This window comes from Penicillium macrosclerotiorum, assembly GCF_028827735.1.
Source record: "Penicillium macrosclerotiorum strain IBT 26536 chromosome Unknown utg000001l_segment0_segment0, whole genome shotgun sequence".
Lineage (NCBI taxonomy): Eukaryota > Fungi > Ascomycota > Eurotiomycetes > Eurotiales > Aspergillaceae > Penicillium > Penicillium macrosclerotiorum.
This window is the reverse complement of record NW_026643081.1, coordinates 850,453-872,190: the sequence shown is the minus strand read 5'-3', so window position 1 is coordinate 872,190 and position 21,738 is coordinate 850,453. Positions and strand designations below refer to the sequence as shown.

The 21,738-nt window shown below is 53.3% G+C and overlaps 9 protein-coding genes across 9 annotated transcripts; 3 read left to right on the top strand and 6 right to left on the bottom strand.

Moving 5' to 3' along the window:
* Window positions 1-139: 139 nt before the first annotated feature.
* Window positions 140-2,476, bottom strand: N7462_000277 (phosphate-sensing transcription factor PHO4; the record flags this gene model as incomplete). The annotated part of the gene is made up of 1 exon (XM_057072003.1): window positions 140-2,476. One exon carries the CDS (start codon window positions 2,474-2,476, stop codon window positions 140-142), a length of 2,337 nt encoding a protein of 778 aa, XP_056938533.1.
* Window positions 2,477-4,095: 1,619 nt separating this feature from the next.
* Window positions 4,096-5,037, top strand: N7462_000276 (uncharacterized protein; the record flags this gene model as incomplete). Its single annotated transcript, XM_057072002.1, has 2 exons — window positions 4,096-4,549; window positions 4,679-5,037. 2 exons carry the CDS (start codon window positions 4,096-4,098, stop codon window positions 5,035-5,037), a joined length of 813 nt encoding a protein of 270 aa, XP_056938532.1.
* A 429-nt stretch (window positions 5,038-5,466) lies between these two features.
* Window positions 5,467-6,415, bottom strand: N7462_000275 (uncharacterized protein; the record flags this gene model as incomplete). The annotated part of the gene is made up of 3 exons (XM_057072001.1): window positions 5,467-6,149; window positions 6,233-6,255; window positions 6,324-6,415. The coding sequence occupies 3 exons, from the start codon at window positions 6,413-6,415 to the stop codon at window positions 5,467-5,469; spliced, it is 798 nt and encodes a 265-aa protein (XP_056938531.1).
* A 461-nt stretch (window positions 6,416-6,876) lies between these two features.
* Window positions 6,877-9,273, bottom strand: N7462_000274 (WD repeat protein; the record flags this gene model as incomplete). The annotated part of the gene is made up of 1 exon (XM_057072000.1): window positions 6,877-9,273. The coding sequence occupies one exon, from the start codon at window positions 9,271-9,273 to the stop codon at window positions 6,877-6,879; it is 2,397 nt and encodes a 798-aa protein (XP_056938530.1).
* A 1,766-nt stretch (window positions 9,274-11,039) lies between these two features.
* Window positions 11,040-12,143, bottom strand: pmp47 (putative peroxisomal membrane protein Pmp47; the record flags this gene model as incomplete). Its single annotated transcript, XM_057071999.1, has 3 exons — window positions 11,040-11,155; window positions 11,218-11,948; window positions 12,019-12,143. The coding sequence occupies 3 exons, from the start codon at window positions 12,141-12,143 to the stop codon at window positions 11,040-11,042; spliced, it is 972 nt and encodes a 323-aa protein (XP_056938529.1).
* A 1,099-nt stretch (window positions 12,144-13,242) lies between these two features.
* On the bottom strand, window positions 13,243-14,297 carry N7462_000272 (Rab family GTPase YPT1; the record flags this gene model as incomplete). The annotated part of the gene is given in 5 exon segments (XM_057071998.1): window positions 13,243-13,437; window positions 13,571-13,798; window positions 13,897-13,944; window positions 14,009-14,216; window positions 14,231-14,297. 5 exon segments carry the CDS (start codon window positions 14,281-14,283, stop codon window positions 13,243-13,245), a joined length of 732 nt encoding a protein of 243 aa, XP_056938528.1. The 5' UTR covers window positions 14,284-14,297.
* Window positions 14,298-14,922: 625 nt separating this feature from the next.
* On the bottom strand, window positions 14,923-18,560 carry N7462_000271 (M1 family metallopeptidase; the record flags this gene model as incomplete). The annotated part of the gene is made up of 12 exons (XM_057071997.1): window positions 14,923-15,517; window positions 15,600-15,812; window positions 15,874-16,316; window positions 16,373-16,443; window positions 16,508-16,718; window positions 16,765-16,982; window positions 17,048-17,165; window positions 17,239-17,460; window positions 17,523-17,790; window positions 17,852-17,948; window positions 18,027-18,196; window positions 18,304-18,560. 12 exons carry the CDS (start codon window positions 18,558-18,560, stop codon window positions 14,923-14,925), a joined length of 2,883 nt encoding a protein of 960 aa, XP_056938527.1.
* Window positions 18,561-18,815: 255 nt separating this feature from the next.
* Window positions 18,816-20,292, top strand: N7462_000270 (TFIIH/NER complex subunit SSL1; the record flags this gene model as incomplete). The annotated part of the gene is made up of 3 exons (XM_057071996.1): window positions 18,816-19,070; window positions 19,123-19,430; window positions 19,500-20,292. The coding sequence occupies 3 exons, from the start codon at window positions 18,816-18,818 to the stop codon at window positions 20,290-20,292; spliced, it is 1,356 nt and encodes a 451-aa protein (XP_056938526.1).
* A 215-nt stretch (window positions 20,293-20,507) lies between these two features.
* N7462_000269 (DUF5572 domain-containing protein) lies at window positions 20,508-21,294 on the top strand (the record flags this gene model as incomplete). The annotated part of the gene is made up of 2 exons (XM_057071995.1): window positions 20,508-20,863; window positions 20,919-21,294. 2 exons carry the CDS (start codon window positions 20,508-20,510, stop codon window positions 21,292-21,294), a joined length of 732 nt encoding a protein of 243 aa, XP_056938525.1.
* Window positions 21,295-21,738: the final 444 nt, after the last annotated feature.

Here is a 21,738-nt window from a genome sequence, read left to right as displayed (position 1 = left end):
AGCACCGCATAAGAGAGAAAAGAAAAACGACGCGTGCTGGGGGGTGGAGGGAGGGGAAGACAAGAGCAGCGCAATCCAAAATCCAAAACACCCCCAGGCTCGTTTTTTTTAGTACAGAATATATGATCGATCGTCAGGGTCAACTGGAATGGCCTGCGCCCAGGGTCATGTTATTGGTGGTCTTCTCGGACAAACCAGGGACTTCGGCCTTCTCTGTCGATTTCTCGTCGTCGAGGTGGACGCCCGCCAGCTTAGCTTCTGCGGCCGCCAATTTCGACGCCGTGTCATTCAAGGTCATCTTCAAGGCTTTGATGTAATCGATGGCCATCTCCACGGCGCTCGCCTTGCTGATGGCCTGGTTGGCGGGCTTCTCTTTTTCTTTCTCTTTCTCCTTATCCCCTGGCTTAGCACTGTTTGCTAACGCCGCTTCTTTGGCCTGTCGAGCCTGTATGAATTCGGGCGGGATCAGGGACTCAATCTCTTTCAGGGCGCTATTGATACGATTCCGACGACCTTGTTCTGCGAGCTTGTGATTGGTCCGTTTGGAACTCAAGTTCTCAGCCAGGGTTTCAGGGTATGAAACACCAGACGGAAGAGTACCGTCAAGAATGTGCTGATAGTTGGACTTGGAGGCAAGGTACAGGGCGTCTTGGGACATATCTATCAAGTCAAAAAAAATCACATTAGTATGTTGATCGGTAGGGTCCCATTCTTTCAGCATGGGGAAAATGTCAAACTCACTGTCACCGCCTCGCATCATCGGTTGAATGCTCGGGCTGATCTTCGGCCGCAGTTGCGGGCTCGCCTGGGTGGAGCTCAAGCTGGGCCGTTTCCGACTAGAGATGGATGATCGCGAAGGGTCAGACCTCTTCGGGACGGGCCCGCTGGGGGACGGCATGGCCACCGTGCGCGGGCTGAATGCGACTGACCCGGGAGTGCGGTCCGCGGCGGTCGACCGGGGTTCGAGCGAGGGGGTCACATTCGCGGAGATAATGGGGCTTGCCGTGTCGGTCCGCATGCTAGTGTCGATGCGAGCGAGGTTGGGACGGAGCTGCACGACCGGCGCGGCCGCCTCGGGCAGAGAGATATCCTCCATCACTTCATCATGATATTCGAGCTGGGGCCGATCAGTGAAGGACGGAGATCCTTCTTGGACATGCTGGGACCGCTGAATACGCATGAGAGTGGCGGGAGTCGCCGCAGTGCCCGGCGACTGGGCGGCTTGCGGAGTGATGGCGGGAGACTTGCGAGGCGGAGGAATGGCTGGCGGCGGCATTAACGAGTCAGGTAAGGGCTCTGGGGAGACCGAATCTTGCCCGGATCCCTCGTTACTGCTGACCTGGAGAGACCGCACATCATGGTTACGGGGCTTGTTCAGCTCTTGGGTTAGACTGCTGTAGAATTCCTCCGAATTGAGAGCGACGTGTTTGCCCCGGTTGTGCTGGGATTGTGTTTGAGCCCGGATGTGAGGGGATTGACGAGGTTTGTTGGTGCGCCCCGCCAGTCGTGACGAGGCAACCGAGGGCCGCCGGCGACTTTTGCGGATGATGCTGGGGGAGCCCGGAGCTGAGATGCCTGACAGTGGGTTGATCTCCGCGCTAGTGGGCACGAAGCCCACATCCGATACCTGACGCGAATGATACGGGTAGCCATTGCCGGAGCTGCTGGCATTCTGCGCCTCCAGGGCGGGTGAGGTGAGAGGGGTGAAGTATTCTCCGGGGATGGTGTATTCTGGGAGGCGAAATTGATTCTCCAGTGGAGTCATGGCAGGAGATACGAGTGGAGTATACAGGGCCTGGGCGAGGGAAAAAAAAAAAGGGAAGTCAGTGTCCATTCGTATCAGATGCGGCAGAGTCGCCCCTTTGGAACTCGGGATTCTATCCCTGTGCGGGGGAGGGGGGGGAAGAGAGGAGGGGCGGGAGGGGAATGAGCAGACCTGTTCTTCGTTGATGCGCGAGTAGCGATCGTACATCTCCGAGTTCTCATCGATTCGCTGGGGGTACCGGGACGCATTGCCGTGCAACTCCATGCTGTTGGGGGTGGGTGGAATCATCGCCTGGCTCTGGATGTAGTGCGACTGGCCGGGCTGTGATTGCTGGTGCGCCATCATGGGCTGGTGCGAGGCATCCTGGGCGCAGAAGCCCGGGGTCATGTTGGGGGTGGAGTACGGGATGGGCCCCGGCTGTTGCGAGGGGACAGGGTCCTGCCCGGTGAAATCCATGGCGAGGCCTTCCATTGCGCCCGAATACTGGGGATGAGCAGACTCGGGGGCTGTGGTCGCGGTGGTAGTGGGCGGAGGAGGCCCCAGAGGATGTTGCTGGTCCTGCAGGTGGGAATGTGCTGGTCCGTGCCCTTCGAGGTCGGCAAAATGCATGTTGAATTCCAGAAAGTTGGAGAATTCATCTTCGCTGGGGGCGGTGATCAAGGTGGTCTCGTGGAGTTGTTCCGACCATGATATGGCCGGTTGGGACTCCATCGTATCCTTTTGAGAGAACTAAAGGGGAGAGAAAAAAAAATCGCGCAGACGACGAGAGAGAGAGAGGGAGAAAGAGAGGAGGATCAGGAGGAGGGGATTGGGGTTCAATCGAGATCGAGGTCAAGTCCGCGGAGGCGGTTGGCTGGGGCTGGGTTTGGCCCGGGTGGAGCGGGGGTGGTAATGGTGGTGCCAGGCCGGAGTTCCTCGTCTGCCCCGTCGAATGGTCTCAACACCTTCAAACCTCGCGAATCCGCAAATCAAGCATCCGCGACGCCAAGAATGCGAGGATAGAGAGGAGGATGAGGAGGGGGGGGGGGGGAAAGGAGGAGGAGGAGAGAGGAGGGTAAGAGGACGAATGTCAGGGGCGGGGAACCAGAACCAGAGACGCAGAACCAGAACCGGCGGGCGACTGGCGACGGTGGAGGCTTCGGGCAAAGACGGTTTACTGAATAGGCTGAACGGCTGTGCTGACTCCGTCGCGGATTCTCCGTCACTTCTGATTCATAGTTCGCGACCGGACTAGCAAGGACAGGGACGATCTATAGAGAGAGAGAGCACAGATAGGCTACAGAGGAGACAGAGGAGACAGGATATTCAGGCTATCGAGGATATCGAGGATATTGAAGTTTACCAGAGCTAGAGACCATCGACCACGGACGAGTCCCGGGTTTTCGTCTAGTTTTACGTTAGAAAAATCCCCGTTAAAGGCAGGGCTTTTTTTTTTTTTTTCGGCGCTAGAGGCGCCTGGTGGTTTAGCCGATGCAGAACAGAAGCGGCGCCACGCTAAACGGCACCCTGGCACCGTCTTGAAGATGGACTTGCGTAGCCCTGCAGTAGCCTCGACCAAGACGACTAATTCGCAGCGCTTCAGGCTCATCGCGTTTCTGCAGACTGTCCAGGCTCTTCAGACGCTTCAGACTATGATAGATCGACCCCTTTCACCTCCCTCCTTCCTATTCCAATAGTCGCGACACTCGGGCACTCGGACTCGACCACGATCTCGACCCGAGACGACCGTGACAAGGGTCGAGTTGCAGGGCAATCGAGATCCCTCGTCGAGCCAATAATCACGCCGTGATTTGTGGGTAGGTTTCTCCGTGTTGCTTCGCATTCCCCAACCCGCCCGGCACTCCACCAAGGCCACCGAGTCCACCGAGTCCATGACGGGGCCGAAAGGGCCTCGGGGACTCGCTCGTTTTCTCCGATTTTTGTCGACAGAAAAATCCGACAAGAAGGCAAAAAGGGAACCGGCAATTGACTTGAACCCCACCTCATCTATACCGTACCCTCTCCTTCTCCCCACCACGGAAAGGGACCGTCTATAACATACCAAGTCCAGAGCACCTGATTGGAACACCGGACATCATCTGGTTTCACCTGATCTCACCTGATCTCACCTGATCTGATTCTTCCCCCGGCACATTAGAGGCGGTAAGAAAGGCGGTCAGACATGCTCCCCCTCGGGCCCATCGAGGACTCGTGATTCGTGGTCCCATTCCAGACCACCCAAGCTCTCTCTCCTCTTGTATCATTTTAGGTCTGATCCTCCTGTCATTCCACACCGGTCGTCGGATTTTGCTCTGTCTGCGATCGCTGCGAGCGCAATTGTGCTGCCTACCATGGCCTCCTTGCTACTCACAGTCCTCTGGCTTGCCCAGTTGGCCGCCGCCTCCCTCACCATCTCCATTCCTCCCTCCACACTTCTACCTAATCCCCAGGTGCTCCCCGCAACCACCCATGCCACCCTCACCACCCTCTCTGCCGACAGTGACCACCGCTTGACGGCCTCTCTAACCCATGCCTCGACCCTGGTCTTCCCCGATCTCCCAACCGGCCAGCCCGCATCATACCTCCTGGATATCCGCTCCGGCGAGTACGTGTTCGCACCCTACCGCGTCGACGTCGCCGCCGACGGCACCGTGCTGGGCATCTGGGAGACCTTCCGCGGCAATGCGTGGGATAACCGCGGCGCCGAGAAATATGTCGTCGATGTGGCCAGCAAGAAATCCGTCGATGTGGTCGTCGAGGCCAAAGCCATCGCGCGCAAGAGCTTCTATGAGGAGCGTGCGAAGTGTGAGTTGCTGCCCCCCTCCTCATCTACATCTCTATCTCCATCCCCCGCAGGGATCCATAACAATGATCATTGCCATTGGCAAAGATTCATAACCGATGCGAGCTAATATATTTTTGGTGGTCCGACAGTCTCACCACTGAGCCTCTTCAAGAACCCGATGATCTTGATGGCTGTTGTCGCCCTGGGCCTGACCTTTGGAATGCCCAAACTGATGGAGAATAGTACGTCCCCCCCCCCTGACATTCTCTCTTGCTTATTGATTACCCAGCGACTAACACCCTTCTCAGTGGATCCGGAGATGCGTGCCGAATTTGAGCAGCAGTCGCGGGCCTCACCTCTATCCGGCGCGACAACCAACGCGATGGCGGGTGGTGGATTTGACCTTGCGGGCTGGATGGCTGGCACCTCACCCAACGTGGCCAAGACTGATCAAGCTCCAGGAGGCGCTACAGGGCGAGAGGCCGGTTCAGCCCGCCGGCGGGGTTAAAAATGCATTCCCATGCCATCCTTAGCAGTACATACCAGTCACACCGACGGTTAGATATGTCCAGCCCTCGGGGTTAAAGCCGATAGAGTATATTCACCCAGTGACATAATCAAAGAAAACATGGAGAATTGTTTGAAATTCAGAATGCATGAGAAATTAGCTATGCAACTACACATTGTCGTGAGGGCATGTGAGGAAAAAAAAATGAGAACTCTTTCCACACGAAAGTCCCTCCAGAGGTGAAAACATTCCAATCCAGTCAGCGCCGAAAAGAGCAAACCCCAAACCCCATTCCCGAACCTAGGGGCTTCACCCCAAACGAAGACAGCCGTATACATCATGAGAGAAGAAAAGGACTGTGAAGACAAATTAAAGAAAACTGGAAACCAGAAAGAGGGGGAAAGAAAAGCAATAGGCGATCATTCCTGTTTAGAAGTCACCGCCTCCAAAGTCACCACCGCCATCATCCCACCCACCAGGGCCATCGTCATAGTCATGATGATCCCCCATGTCCTCCACAGCATCGGCAATCAAGAGACCGCCCAACAACCCTCCACCAACTCCGAGGGCTGCCGCTCCTGCCGTGCCCATCCCGCCACTTTTCCGCGGCGGGCGTTGCTGCTGCTGCTGCGCATAGTAGCCGCCCTGGGGTGGGTAGCCACCATACCCAGCCGGGGGATAGCCATACCCTTGCTGGGGAGCGGCTTGCTGAGGGTATCCACCATAGTAGCCTCCCGATGGAGCAGGCTGCGGCGCGTATGAACCTGGCTGCTGCGGATATGAAGCGTACGGGCGTGAGCTGCTCCCAGAGCTTTTGCCCATCAGCTTGCTGAAGAAGCCCTTGCTGCGTTTCTGCTCAGGCATAGGGCTCGGCGCGGATGGCCCGGGTCCGTAGCCTGCGCCGCTGGGCTGCGGTCGCGATGTATCGCTGTAGTAGTCGGCCGCGGTGCCGGAGTCCCCGGCGCCTCGGCTGCGTGCGCGCGCGTCTTCCTCGGCCTGCAGCTGGGCGGCCAGGCGCGCATCTTCGTCAAGGGTGTTGGGGCTAGCGCCCTTGGTAGCATTGATGGAGTTGTAAGGGTTGTTGGAGGCCATCGGCTGTTTCGTGTCGCCAGCTGCGGGGTTGGTCGGCAATTCCGCGGGGGAGCGCTAGGCGGTGCAGCTGGTGATGCTTCAGGCCGTTCCCATTGTGACTTGCCGGTAGCAATGTTGATGTAGAACCTGATCAGATCGTTGGGGTTAGTTTGGGCGCGGGGGAATTTTCATCGGAGTCGTGTGCGACAACCTACCATGTCTGATACCGTTCGTCATACTGCGCTTTCCAGCCGTCTGGAACCGTTGGCGGCGGCGGTCCAGGAGGTGGGGCGTAGGAGGAGGACATGTCGAAAGTGTGGTTTCTTTGAAGACGTTTTAAGACAGAGAGATCAAGTATGCTGCAGATTCCAACGAGGAAATGGAAAATGGACAAAGGGGGTGGAGGGGGAAAAGCCAAGTGATATTCCAGAAGCGAGTGGACGAAGTTTATGAACTTGCAGTACTTGGCCATCCGAGTAAGCGATGCAGCGTGCGCCACCGTGGCAGTGCACAACGTCATCCCGGATATTTACTAGTCTGGAGTCACCAGCGGACTAGACCACGATTCAAATGTTCTAGCACTTTCGTAAGTCATTGTAGGAAAGATATGATTGTCATAAAAGTTGTGTACAAAAAGTATGGGAGATCTGGCGCGCCGAAAATTCAAGATTCAAGATACACGGCGGACTCCACGCGCTCAATGCAATGTGATTTAGCCTAGGCAAGCTTGCGGTGTGCGGCGGTACGTCAAGGCAGCAGTACATTGACCTAAACGCCTTCATAGCCAAAGTTCGCGTCCACATGTGCGCTATCTGGCCACCAATAGTCTTCATCTGAGTCTGTGGGTTCGTCTTTCAACGCAGTGGGGCTAGAAGGTGCTGGCGTTTGCAAAGCTTCCGATGAGGCGCCTGATGATCCTTTTGGTAAGATGCTGGAGGACGGCTTCAGGTTCGAGTCGGCGGCTTCGTCAGAATCCATCGTCAAGTCGATGATCGAGGAGTCCATATTGGTGATCACAAATCCACTGTCACTTCGATATCGCTTTTTCACCTTCTCTTTCTTGTCTTTCTTTCTCTCCTTTTTTCTTTTCTTCTTGGGCTCTCCCAGGCGCTGGGAACCCAACTCCGCTGTAGATGAGCCAGCAGTATTGCTCTCACGTTTGCGTTTCTTTCCCTGAGGCGGAACGCCTAAATTTGGCCGTCCATGTCGTGCGTGCGCGAGGTTGAAGTGACACTGAACCTCCCGTTGGGCCTCTGCATCAAGTTCCCGATCCAGTGCTGGGGGACCATCAAACTGGCGAAGTCGAATATTGGGAAGTAACGGTACTTGTTGTACCATATCAGCAGGAGCCTTTTTCTCGAGACCACGCGCCCACCGCGCCCACGGTCCTTGATACTGAGGCCCCTGGATAGGTCCGTAGACAGGGTGCAGAACAAGCTGCCCTGTAGATACCAGCTCTTGCGCGATCGGAATCCCCGGCTGCTCGACAGATGAACTCTCTGGATCCGGAGCAGGCCGAAAGTGAAGTTCAACGTCAGCTGGTTCTGGATCTGAATAGGGTCCGCAGGATAAAATATGAATTGCACCGGAAAAATCGCCCAGGAGGAGCTGGGATTTGTCGTTCGAAAATGCACCGCTCACAATGCCCTCCTCGATGTTGGTCGTATTCGCAACGAGCACATCTTCAGGAGACCGGCGGATATCCCACTGTTTGAGAAACCCATCAGAGCCACCAGTATAGAATTGGTCAATAGTTGGGCCCCAGAGAGCTGCTTTGACTCCCAGATCAGTGACTTCTCGAGAGTAATCAGGATTCAGTGGCATTTGTGGCATGCCATGCCGGAGTTGATGCAAGATCTTTCCCGGATTTCGGTGATCCCAAATGTAGGTGCTGCCATCGGTACAACTCGCCGTCATATAGACTGAGTCCATGGGACAAAAGCTTAGTTCATTGATGTCCATGGCTGGACAGGGAAATTGGCCGATAATAGTAGATTTGTCATTCAACTGGATATCGTACAGCTGGACAACGGATCTGGTGCGCGACGGGAGCTCAAAAGACGGACTGGTCGTACTCGCTGTCGCGAACACTGGCCTATTGGGGTGCCACTTGATATCGAAAATATTTTGCGAATCCCGGCTGAGCTTTCGCAGTTCTACGGAGGATTCCCTAATGCTCCACATCCCGAGATGGCCGAAGGGGGAGACATTGTATTCATCTTGGCTCTGCTCCGCCATGCCGCCTATCAAAAGATGGCTTGTCTGAGCATTCCCGCCCCACGTCAGATTGGTTGGTTCAAGGTCAATGTGAGTCTTCTGGCGGGAATTCCGCTGTATTGGTAAAGAGGTGTAGGTAGGATCGCAGTCTTCTGGAGAGGTACGCCATAAACCAAACGTCTTCTCGGTACCAGTTGCAATCAAATTGGGCGTCGAGTTTGATAGGCACATAACCCGCACCTTTGAATCATGTGGGAGCGTTCTTATGACGCGGGCTGGACGGTGCCGGGATTCAACGTCCCAAATTCTGATGGTATGGTCGTAGCTAGCGGTATAGAGCCGATCTCCAGCCCATTGGATCGCGGTCATGGTCGTAAACAGGCGGTCGTCTGAAATACTCGACGAGGCCGAACCAGGACAAGGAACCCAGTGGTCTGGAAGCTCACACAAGGAACCGTCTGTGAGGTCGCCCAGGGTCAGGTTGTTTCGGCGGTTATATTCATCCGGGTGAGCCGTAGCTCCGGCAGCAAACCTGGTGCCATCGGGTGACCAGGCAAGCGCACATACATCGTTGGAGGCGCCCTTCCAGCGCTTCCACGGTTTCAGGGACGAAGCCACCGTCGTTTGAATCTGCCTCTTCTTCTTTCCACGACGAAGTTCACGTTCAAATAAGAGTTTCTGGAAATTGACCCTGGGAACAGGTGCCGTTGATTGAGACTGGCATGGTATGTTGAAGGAGCAAATATTATCAGTGACGGCGATAGCAGAGGTTGACTCATCCTCAGAGATCCACACTCTTTCAAGATCGGATAAAGCCTTCAAGTCATAAGTGGCCGGCTCCTTCCTGGGCCGATTAGATCGCCGGATAGTTGTACCTTTAGTGTTTGGAGTTGGAGAGCTGGAAGATCTCGGGGGGCTTGACGATGACCGGTAGTCTGACGATGACATATGTAACGTGTGGGGAACAGCCAAAGGTCCCTTTTTATTGGTGTGCAAGGCGTGCTCTAACGCAGCTCCTTCAGATGGCGGTGGCGTCCTCTCCTTGGTTAGCCTAGACTTGGAAGCAGTTTGTTCAAGGTGAGTCCGAGCCACGTTCGATAAGGCAACGCTTTTTCTCAAATTCTCCTGCCGAGTAGGTCTCAGGAGGCTTGTTTGCTGAGAGGTACGTATTGAAAGTTTGGAGGGGGAAGAAGCAGTTTCAGGTTGTTCATTGTCGGTGGGATGAGAAGTAAACAGGCCAGAGGGAGAGTGATTACGAGAGCGAGTTCGAGAACGAGTGCGGACAGGAGAGGTGAGGCTTGTTGATGGGATCACTGGACTCCGGAAATCTGAGGACTGGTAGGTATTACTCAAACAGTGATGCTCTCCTGCCAACTCAGTCACCTCATTCTGAGAGGCGTGCAACACATCGCCGCTCTGGAACGTGGAATGGCCATGAGTTACCGAGACATTATGCTCCCGTTTCTGGGAGGTTTGCGAGTTGAAGCCTTGAGTATATTGCAGGAATAGACGCCGGGCCAGAAGCTGAATCTCTGGCTCTTTGGAAGAATCCAAAGTAAAGCCAGGCGCAGTGCTCCTCCGCCTACTGCGAGTGAACCCATTCAACATCATGACAATACAATCACAAACTAAGAAATTGTGAGTGCATTCTATTTACTTCCTGATATACGGGGAACTACTGACCTCAAGTATGAGCAGAGGTTAGAGCGGGAGTGAAGGGCTTGGCTTTTCAAGGAGAGATTGACAGAGAGATCCATCATAACAGATGAGGTCAGGTTAATAGAGCGTCAAGTCTGCACTTCTTCATAAGCAGCAGTCAAAAGTAACCCCTTTTATGTGCTGTGGTAGTCTTGAAAAGAAGCTCGGTGCCTTTACAGAATAGAACGGCTTCAAGGACCTGCGTCATCAACCAACGCGATAAGGGAAGGGATTATTAGGCAACCTTAGCACAAAGACGGTTAGGCAAGGTTTTAGAAAAACAAGATGATAAAGACAGATAAGGCCTAGAATTCTTACCTTAGAGTTGTATATCAAGCAATGCTCTGCCATGCAAGACAATGGAAGAACACCGCAGACGGGAAATGGAGAATGGGGAGTGGGAGATCAGGAACGGGGAAATCGCGAAAACGCGCTACGTGACGGGGCGAAAGTGGGGCGGTAAATCTGGCAGGCGGTCAAGGCCCAACTTGGGAAGGAAGCCAATTAATCAGAAGAGGAAGGTAGTTGGTATTAGAGATGCCACCATTGTATATTTCGAATTGATAATCTTCTACAACAAGAACACAAAAGGAAGTTATCAGATACAGGTCCAAGCCAGGAGTAGAATAGATGAATTTAAACAGTAGAATAGTGGATATCAGAAGAAACCCTCCTAGAAAGGACCTTTCAATCTAGCACCCTTCCACATCACATTATAGTTCGGAGAGAACAATTCGCTATATGTACAAGTCTGTTGAAGATCACCCAAAAGAAGTAAGTGATCTTTGAACACAATGAGAAAACGGCGATACGTGGATTTCCCATTTTACTGAAGAGAAATTCCAGAACGAGAGTCCGAGGTGCTTCGTTGGCCTCTGACTTGCTCAGTAGAAAATCAATTGCTGGAGGGCATCTAAGAGCAAGAACTCTAGAGGGACATCAGCCCCAGCTATGTTCAAGGAAACTCTTGTGATGACCCCTTTAGATGGCCTCAAGAAAGAAGCCTGAGCTTCCGCTTACTTCCGAATGGCACGTCCCTTGCGCAGTGATACCATCGTGTCATAGAGCACATCTTTGAAAGCAAAGAGGAATGCCGCAGTGATGGCACTCTGGGTCACCTTTGGCCCAATGCCTGAGCAACACGAATGTGAGTATATCGTCTCCAATGGATCAACCAAAAAGTAATTGACTCACCCTTGTAAAGCCCGGTCCAGCCTTCCTCTTGAATAATTCTCTTGAGGCTTCCATTAAGGGTCTCCTTAGGGCCATCCTTGCTGGCCACATGCATCCGGCTCTTGACAGTGATGTAGGGGTACGTAATGCTCGTGGCCATGATCTTACCCAGTGCCCCCAGGTAGAAAGCATCCTTTGGAGTCATCCGCCGTCGACGCTCCACAACGTTCTTCAGCTGCTCAAAGATAGTGTATTGCAGGATGGGATTGATCACCAGGATCAACGCAGGCAGGACACCTGCAAACAAAGCCTTGGGACCTTCCTGTCGTAGCAAGTCCATCAGGGTGCTGAGGGTCGAGGCCTTGGGTTTCTGAGGAGCCCCTGGCAGGGACTGCTCCTCGGATTCCGACTTTCGAGCAGTCATGCGGGTGTTAATGACCCAGATCGGGTTGGTGAGGAGCACCGTAGCGCTGCCAGCGATCGCACCGGCGATCATAGATTCGGCAGTTGTGAGCTTCTTAGAGGCCCGGCCAGCCTGTACGGCAGCCTTCTCGAAAGCCGCGCGGGTCCACTCGTACCAGTAGTAGTATACAAAGTTGGTAACACTGATTCCGAACAGGGCGGATTCCAGACCCGAATAGAGCCCGGAAATGCCCTCCCGCTGGACAATACGTCGGACCGCATCGAGGGCGGTGGAGTGCGCGCGCTTGGACTCGACTTGGGCTCTGGTGGACAGGGTGATCAAAGGGTATCTGTGGAGGTGGATCTTAGCAATTGGGGAGGGGGGAAGACCCATGGGGAAGAAACGCGGGGCTCGCGTACGTCAAGACCATCGACAGGACGCCACCACCAGCACCCGCCAGCGCGTGGGCAATGTTGTCACTCTGCTGCAGAGCCGCAGAGGGCGCTGGCTTCGGAGGTTGCTGGTCACGTTGAGCCTGAGACATGATCGGAGCTGTTGGCAAGAATGGCTGGGGTGGTGCGAGTGGTGGAGGTGGGTATTCACGAAAGGGCGGGGCGGTTGCGGAGTCCGGAGAGCGCAGAGAAGACAGAAGAAATTCTAGAAATCAAAGGAGCGGATCGTGTTGAAGAAAAAAGAGACCAGGAAAGGGCGCGATAATGATTCGGCTTGGGGGAAATGAAGAGGGTTCATGACGTTTTGCCGACTGCTGTGCCTCGGCACCTGCCCAACTCCACTAGGGGAACATTCCGAACCGTGTCGGAGGCGGACACGGACATGAGACATGATAGCCAGGCGCATCTACCTGCGCCCTTTGCCCCCCACGAAAAAGAGGATCTCGCGTGACTGGGGGACTCGAGGCACAATTGGACAGGAGGTTGGAAGTTAGAGTTCCCCTTCACGATCGCCCGTGGAGGTGCGGATTGCATGTGATCCCAGCCCCGTGGACCTCCTGGATCACCGCCGGCCTTACTTCACAAGGGGCGGCCTTTTGACTAGAGTAGGGGGGACTCGGAGAGAAATGTATGTATATATGTACGGGTCCATACAGATATTTTACAACTAACTTGGATAGCACACCTGGATCCAAAGACCAGGTGCCACGCGGAGTATTGGGGAGGATTGCATAATTCATTGTGGAAATCATGTCCCGGAAAAGAAGCAAACAAGGCCTCGCCATTAATTCATTCGGAAGAGATGAATCCAGACTACAAGAAAACACAAGAGAGAATGAAGGGCCAAAAAGAGATGCGGCCAGAAAAGAGAAAGGAGAAAAAGGAAATCAGGGGAAAAAATAAGCAACAAAAACGGAGAAACACCAGGGGGCGGTAATCACAGAGCAAAACGGAGAATGACATAACGCAGGGCCGTCTAAAGCACAGAGAAGAAAATGGGGAGAGAAAGGGCGGTCCCAGTGGTGGTCGCAAAACAAATTGAGTAAACCTATGCCGGTCGTCTTCTCGGCCATTTGGATCAAAGCCATGGCGAAGGTCGGAGAAGGGACCGGATACCACGCGGTTTGGACAGCCCTCGTCCATGATGTAACATTGCGCCAAATGGAAGCACCGCACCCGCAGAGTCATCGTCTAGCAGCAGCCGCCTGCGGAGCCGGACTGGACGCCCTGGCCCTGGCCGACTTGGACGGTGGGTTTATTGTTAACGGTGGCAGTTCCCATACGCTCCTTAATCTGTCGTGCCATTGTCAAGAAGGCCTGCTCGACGTTCGAGGCGTTTTTGGCGGAGGTTTCGAGGAAGGGGATTCCAAGGCTATCGGCGAACTCCTATTACAGCAAAAAAAAGAGAGAGAGAAAACCAGGTCAGCACTCAGTCCCATCCGCAAACTCGTCCACAAAGGTCGGGATCGGGTAAAGAACCGATGGATGACACTACAATGAGTATCGCAAGAGATCATACCTTGGCCACAGTGTACTCTACGACCTTCTTGTCTTCCATATCGCTCTTGTTACCGACAAGCAGCTTGTTGACACCCTCGGTAGCGTATCGGTCAATCTCCTGAAGCCACTGCTTGACGTTGTTGAAGGAGTCCATATCGGTCACATCGTACACAACGCAAATTCCGTGGGCGCCGCGGTAGTAGGACGATGTGATGGTACGGAATCGTTCCTGGCCAGCAGTGTCCCACTGCAGGTATCAGTTAGCCAGAATCCATTCATGCATCCCTCAAGAGACATCTAGATCCCATGGCTGAGGCAAAGAGGGGACCAAAGAATTTCGCGTACAATCTGAAGTTTTACGGTCTTGCCATCGAGCTCGATTGTCCGGATTTTCTAGAAACCAAGTGCGTCAGCATCCCATTTCGGGCACAACCCCGCAGACCCGATATCCACCTACAAAGTCAACACCGATGGTAGAGATGTAGCTTTCCGTGTAAGTGTCATCCGCGAAACGGAGCAACAGACAAGACTTTCCGACACCGGAGTCTCCGATGAGGAGGAGCTTGAAGAGATAGTCGTATCTGTCCTTGGTTAGGTCCCGCAGATCGACGAGTTGGACGTGGTGGGTTCGCAAAATGGGGAAAGACCAGCACAGTAGGACTACTCTAAAAAAACCCACCCCAGGTTAGTTTCTTGCTTCTTTTCTTGCGAGTCCCCGGGTGCCGGAGCCATGCGCTGCCAGGGACCTGGGAATACGGAGAGGGAGATTTCAAAATAGACGGAGCGTCGGGCTTACCACTCGGGGTTCATGGTGTAAGAGTGGTGGATATAGGGGAAGCGAGGATATCAAGACACCAAATCGGGGTGATTATAACCGAGAGCAGAGCAAGAGATGAAAAAGGCGTGTCGGGGGTTTGGAGGGAACTGGATGATGAACGCCTGAAATGATAGGAGGTGCAGGAGGGCAGATGCGCCGGAGGCGCAGCTTTGTTTCAGCGTCACCGCCTTTGGCAACCCAGCAAACAACTTGTTTTCAAGTACTACGACGAAGGGAAGAGGACGTTGGATGTCTATTGGAGGGTTTTCTCGTGAATCGGAATATGACACGAAGATATTGATACGGTTGCATTCTTCTCTCTCTCTCGCTCTCACTTTTTCTCTCGCGTGCGGTTTACATACATCACAGGCACTCTCACCATGTTCCCCGCCCCACTGCCTTGTGGGAGCCTCAGTTGGCCAGTCCAGGTGATCTACGCACGTTAGCCTACTAGTCCAACCCACCCCAATGTCACGGATTCGGGTGATAACATCTGCTTCGAGTCCTGGTCACGGTGGTGGCCCGGCTGGCTCTGACGCAGGTCGGACCAATCCTCACGCATAGCCGTGAGTCTGCAGCCATTCCAGGGCGAGCGCCTGGTCCCGTTCCTGATACGATGCGCTGGTCCGGATATTGTCCGACACAATGACTAGAGCTCGCGCATAAGCCCCTGTTTCCTTATTCTTGAAGAATTCGGCAATATCGTTCCCGATCGCATGGTCGGCAAATTTAGACAGGCCCATCCGGATGAACCGCTCGAACACGACGTTGTTGGAGGACAAACGAGCTTCGACCGAGACCCAGTTGGTCTTCATGTACTCCCACAGAAGATGGCGCATCTTGGAGTTGGCGGCGAGAGCCACGGCGCCACTGTGCATATCCTGAATGGCCACCTTGTCTGAGAACACAAAGTCCAAATACTCCTGGACCAGAGCTGGCTCCTTGGTCCGTCCCATGGCAGCCAGGCAGATCTCCTTGCCATCCACAGAGTCCGTACGGAGATACTCCTTCTTCACTGCATTGAACTCCCGAGGGCCACCCTCAGATACATTGAGACTGAAGATTGCTGATCGAAGGTTGGTGTGCACCGCACTAGGGTCCTGACCAGAAGCCCAGAGATCAAATCGGCGTTTGGCCTCCGCGATAATGCTATCATTGATCGTTAGCCAACTCTATGATCAATAAACAAAATAGGATTGTTTTTATTTTGTTTTCTTCATCTCAAATTTACCTTTCTTGGCCGGCATTGCCTGCCATTGCAATCAACAACTTGCGAAGTTGGACATTCAGGTACTCCTCGTTGGGTTGGAATTCCCAGCCAATCTTCTCGACCGCCGGGCCAGCCAGAGAACGAGTGAACTTCTTCAGCCCCTCGGCAAGCGACTCATTCTGTGAAAAGACAGAGCGGAGGTTGGCCAGGGATGAAGAAACTTGGGACCAAACTCTAGAGAAGGCAAAGTTAGTGACGGTTGGCGTAAAGAGCATTACAAGGAAGAGGTCCGCACAGATAGTTTTGCTCCCCTTTGAAGCCCTCGAGAAGAGCTAATAGAGCAGGAGTGTTTCCTTCCCCGGAAACTGCAAGTGCAGCGGCATCGCCCAGCAACCCAATCTTATCCTCAGTGCTTAGGAGATTCAGGGACTGTCCCAGCTTTTCCAATCGTGCAGGCGGGTAGTTAGTTCGGTAGAAACCAGCGAGGTCCTTGTTGATCTTATAGAAGCCATCCTCGCCAACACCGCCAACAATATCGGATTTCTCAGTCAGAGCACGAGTGTCCACAGTAGCCAGGTTCTGGCCGGACTTGATGCCAAGAGGAATCCACCAGGTGGTCTCGTCTTCCTCCGGCTTCGCGTCTCCCGTGGACAAGAAGCGGTTCTGGCGGACGCTGATCTGGCCAGGCTCCTCTGCCACGGTAACGACTGGGAATCCGATCTTGCGAATCCAGGGGTCCTGAATGACTGAATTAGAATCATTTCAAAGATCCTCCCAGCGCTACTCCCACTTACCATAAACCCGTGTACATCCTGGCCAGAAGCCTTGCTCAGAGCCGACCACAAGTCATTTGTTGTGGCATTACCTATAAACTAGGGTATCAGAATAGACACGAATGTGTGCATGTTCTAGTTGCAGTCTTGTCTTACCATATGCATGGGCCTTAAGGTACGCTGCAACCCCTTTCAGGAAAGTCTCTCGGCCGAGGTGCACACTCAGCATGCGAATGACTGAGCTTCCCTTCAGGTAGCTGATATGGTCGAAGATTTGGTCTACCTCGAGAGCGTTCCGAACGGGCACCTCAATCGGATGGGAAGCTCTCAGTGAATCCAAGTGGAAAGCTTGTTGGACACCCTCAGCCTACGGTAACGTCAAATCGAGCTCTCTGAGAAGATAGGGGGTTTACCTCGGGAATTTCGTACGACAAACTGTGACCAGATGTTCCAATCTGCATAACTTCCAGGTTAGATATGCGGCCTTTCGACCTCGTTCTAGAGGGAGACTCACCAGGATAGAAATGGTCAACGGCCAACCAACCAACCCAAGTAGCAAACCCCTCGTTCAGCCATAGCTCATTCCACCAGTCCATAGTGACAAGGTTTCCAAACCACTGGTGAGCCAACTCTATTAAAGTAGGAGGAACATCAGGTCAAAAGGCTCCCAGTAAATTATACTCGAGAAATTCTTACCATGAGCCACGACATAGGCAATGCGGTTCTTGTATCGATTATCCGACTTGCCTTCATCAAAAAGAACGGCAGTAGTGCGGTAGGTCACCAGACCCCAATTCTCCATGGCACCCATTGCCTAAAAATGGCTGTGTTAGCAGTGCACGCCAGCACATTAAGTATCATCGCAGGGAACGAGGATCGGCACATACAAACTCGTGCACAGCCAGGAGATCTGCCTTGGGCAGCGGGTATTCAATTTCAAAGATCTCGGAGAAATAGTCGACAGTTCGATGGGCACATTCCAGTGCAAAGCGAGCCTGGTCTTTGAGTCCACGCGTCGTATAAACGCGCACGGGGATACTCTTTCCTTGATACTTGCGCTCGGTCATCGCTTCCACGTACTCGAAGTCTCCAATTGCCCATGCGAGGAGCTGAAAGACGTTTATGGGTTGTCAGCAAGATTGACACAGCAAAGCTGTTGAAGTATACTGACATAGGTGCTCATCACAGGTGTCTTCTCAAAGGTGACGAATTTGAGTCCCGGGTTACTACCGTCCCTTTCAGACTGAACAGGCATATTACTGAGCGCCGTCTGTCCTCTGGGAATTTCAATCTCAAAGTCAAATGTGGCTTTCAGGTTTGGCTCGTCAAAACAAGGAAATGCTCGTCGAGCATCACAAGACTCAAACTGAGTACTCAGCATGTAGTAAAAATCACCCTCCTTAGGGGTGTCCGCAGCGGGCTCTCCGACGGGGGGTGTACTTGGAGCGATAGAAGCCGGCCATAGCATTGTTCATGGTGCCAGTAAAATTGATCGATAACACAATATCTGCCGGTTGAATGTCCAGGGGAAATTTAACCGTCACACGTTCCGATTGCTTATCATAAGTGATTTCCGTTGCCTTCGCCAGTGACGTTCCTGGAAGAATCAAACAAGGCCGTTGTCAGCGAGTCTCATTTAGCCATGCTTGTCAAGTTCACTTTGGAAGGTAAATACCATCTTTCTTCAACGCCTCAGCACTCTGCACTTCAATCTCTTTGGAGTTCAGAACGATTTCCTTCGTGGTACGAGTGACCGTAGCGTCAACCTTCACCACACCCTTGTATTCCCACGAACCCCCCAGCTGCAAATCGAAGAGAGACACATGATAGTTGGTAGGCTTCGCCCTATAAAGCCAGATTAGATGCTGATCGACAAGTATGAAATGATAGATTGCTGAACGAATAACAATGAACAAAAGGTCATCCCCACCATTCGGGGGACACCAACTTACACGTCAGGCAAGGTATCTCTGTCGGAGGACGCCATCATACGAGCTTCGGCGGAGCAATATCTGATTGGGATAAAACCAAAGTCAAGCCTGGGCGGGATCGGGAGCCGAGGGCGCAGGCGAGAGTAAGGAGAAGAGGAGGAGGAAGTGGCGGAAGAAAAGGCGAAGGAGGGGGAGGGGCGGAGAGCGACTGGGTGACGGCCGGTTTGGATGGCTACACCTGCGCGTCTCGACGCCGCAATGGATCTTCTCCCCCACATCGCGGCTGAAGCGAAGCTCCCGAGACCACGGCTACCGTCGGTTCTTTGATTTGGACGGGTTTCACCCAAGCCACGTCCCCAATTGCCGACGTGATGACTGTAAAGCACGGGTGCACAGGAGAGGTTTTCCCATTTCGCACGGAGCTCCGTCGGAGCTTGGACCCAGCGGCTCAGCAATCCAGCGGCTTCGATACTCCGCTTCCTTTCACGACCTTTCTTTAACCCCATCTCACCACACCATCAACCCCACTCACCATGGCGGACTCCGACGAGGAATATGTGGGAGATGCGACTGAGGACGAGGATGATTTCCAGGTCACCCGCAATGATCGCACGCGGTCACGAAAGAGAAAACAGCGAGGCGGCGCCGAATGGGAGCTGTCCCGGACCTGGGAGACTCTGGTCGAAGGGGCGGACGGAACAATCAGTTCAACGGTGGAAGGACTGCTCGAAGCGGGGAAGCGGAAAAGGTTAGGCTTCCTGCTCTCCTGCGTGAAGCTAGGCGCTTCGGTTACTGACGTCGTGTGCGGCCAGACTATTGAAAGATACAACACCTCTTCAGCGTGGCATTATTCGACACCTCATCCTGATCCTGGACCTTTCACAGTCCATGGCAGAGAAGGATCTCCGACCGACCCGATACCTCTTGACCCTGCGATATGCACAGGAATTCGTGCGGGAGTTTTTCGAGCAGAATCCCATTTCCCAACTCGGAGTGTTGGGCCTGCGAGATGGTCTCGCCCTGCGCATCAGCGACATGAGTGGCAATCCAACTGAACATCTCACCGCAATCCAGTCGCTCAAAACTCAAGATCCCAAGGGTCTTCCGAGTCTACAGAATGGCCTTGAAATGGCTCGAGGCGCGCTCTTGTATGCTATGTCCCCTTCACTCGCACAACACCATTTTCTCGGATTACGCTAACGCGCAATTGAGCGCAGTCATACGCCGAGTCATGGTACCCGAGAAGTGCTGGTCATCTTCGGGTCCCTCCTTTCCTCGGACCCTGGGGATATTCATCAAACTATCAATACACTGATTAGTGACAAAGTACGCGTTCGAATTGTCGGACTCGCCGCCCAGGTCGCAATTTGTCGAGAGCTATGTACGCGGACAAATGGCGGTGATGAGACCGTCTACGGTGTTGCACTCCACGAGCAGCATTTTCGAGAGCTGATGATGGACGTGACAACCCCCCCGGCCGCCTACTCGCAAAAACAATCTGCCAGCTCGCTCCTGATGATGGGGTTTCCCTCTCGCACCGTAGAGGCCCACTCTTCTCTCTGCGCATGCCATTCCAAACCGTCCCGTGGGGGATATCTGTGTTCGCGTTGCGGTAGCAAAGTATGCAGTCTCCCAGCCGAGTGCCCATCCTGTGGGCTCACCCTGATTCTTTCGACTCATCTGGCGCGCTCCTATCATCACTTGTTCCCATTGATCAATTGGGTGGAAGTGCCGTGGCGACGTGCCTCGCAAAGCTCTGCCTGCTTTGCCTGCGGTCTTTCGTTCCCCGTCGTACCTCCAGAGGACCAGTGGCTAGCCTCTGAAAATACCGCAAAGGGGATGAGTGTGAGCAGCCGTTACGAATGCACCGCATGTCAGAATCACTTTTGCATCGATTGTGATCTCTTTGCTCATGAAGTCGTCCACAACTGTCCTGGTTGCCAGAGCAGAAGCAATCGCACACCCACCGGTGACTCTGCCAAGCCCGATGGAATGGATACTAGAGCTTAGAAAGATCTGAGAACTTCGAAGAGTAAGAGCTCCTCTTCTTATAATTTGCTTCTTGATATGATTGCATGCTTTCAGCGGCGCTCCAGGTTTCCCATCGGCAAAAAGGCATGGAGGGGGAGTTTGGGTCTGTACATTCGAAAATAAAACCAAATACCTATTTATCACAAGTGGTTTCGTTTCGTAATGAGCTAAATTTCCCCAAAACTATGCATTCGATGACTCAATCGAGGGCCTTCAGCAGGGCCTGCATCCTGATTGTTGGAGCCTCGGCTATAGATAACAACTTCGATCGCGACTCTCCGCCCCACATCCCCTCGTTCCTCCGCAACTTCTCCAAGGCTTGCACCAGCAGCTACTTCTTCCCTGATCAACTTAGGCTCCTAAAAATGACGCAGCCAACTCAATCGCCCAGCTCATTCGAACAGCTGCATGCATACCCGTTTCACACAGACGCCGAGTTTGCTAAAGGCCTGGCAATAATTCTAGGCCATGCCGAGGTGCCTGCATCTGCGGAGGAGATCAGCCGTGATGATGACCTTGTCATACAGGCCAAGTGTTTCTTCTACTCGAGGTATCATCATAGATATATCACTGTTCCTCAGATGGCATTGCTGAAATCTAATTAGAAAAGAAAACCTCTCGCCTCCCATTGACTTCACAGCCTACAAAGCCTGGCTCACCGCACTTAAACCACCAGAGGCATCGGGACTAGATCCGGCTGGAACATTGTCACAGCCATCAGACAAGGCATATGCTGACGAGACCGCGATGGCTTCTAGCACTGAAGCGCCACCCCTTTCAGAGCCGGCATATCCTTCCTCATTTGCGCACATTGTGGAGCTCATTACCACAGGACAACCTATCCCCGGGATTCAGGAGATTCCAAACACAGTATTAACAGGGCATGATATTTCGAGCGAAAAGCCCCGACGACGAAAGCCATGGGAAAAAGATGATGATGCGGCTCCCACGTTACAAGAATCAAGCGGCAGCGCTGCTTGACGAGGAACTACTCGACCCTACGATTATGTACGTTTTACATAAAAGCCATTCATCAGAGAATGATGGATGGATGACCGGAGAGACCGAGAATGTAACAGAAATATTATATGGGACTGGAATGGTAAAGATATCAGTCCTGGAGTATCTGGAATCGCACGACAACGGCCATTTTGTTTGGCTGGATAACATGAAATGGAGAATAGCAACCGTGGAAGTTATAGCAAAAAGCGACAGAAGGGAAAGTCGGCGGTAGATATTGTGTGACGCATAACAACGTAGGGAATTCTTGAAAAACAAAAACTCTTCGGCATAATAGCCACCGAATAATTGGTCCGAACTTGAACGAAGATATCAGTCACCATCACAAGCAGATTGACACCTCAGTGGTCTTCGAGTCACGCTCGTCTCTCGACGTAACAAGGAGATTGAGGTGATGGAACGTGG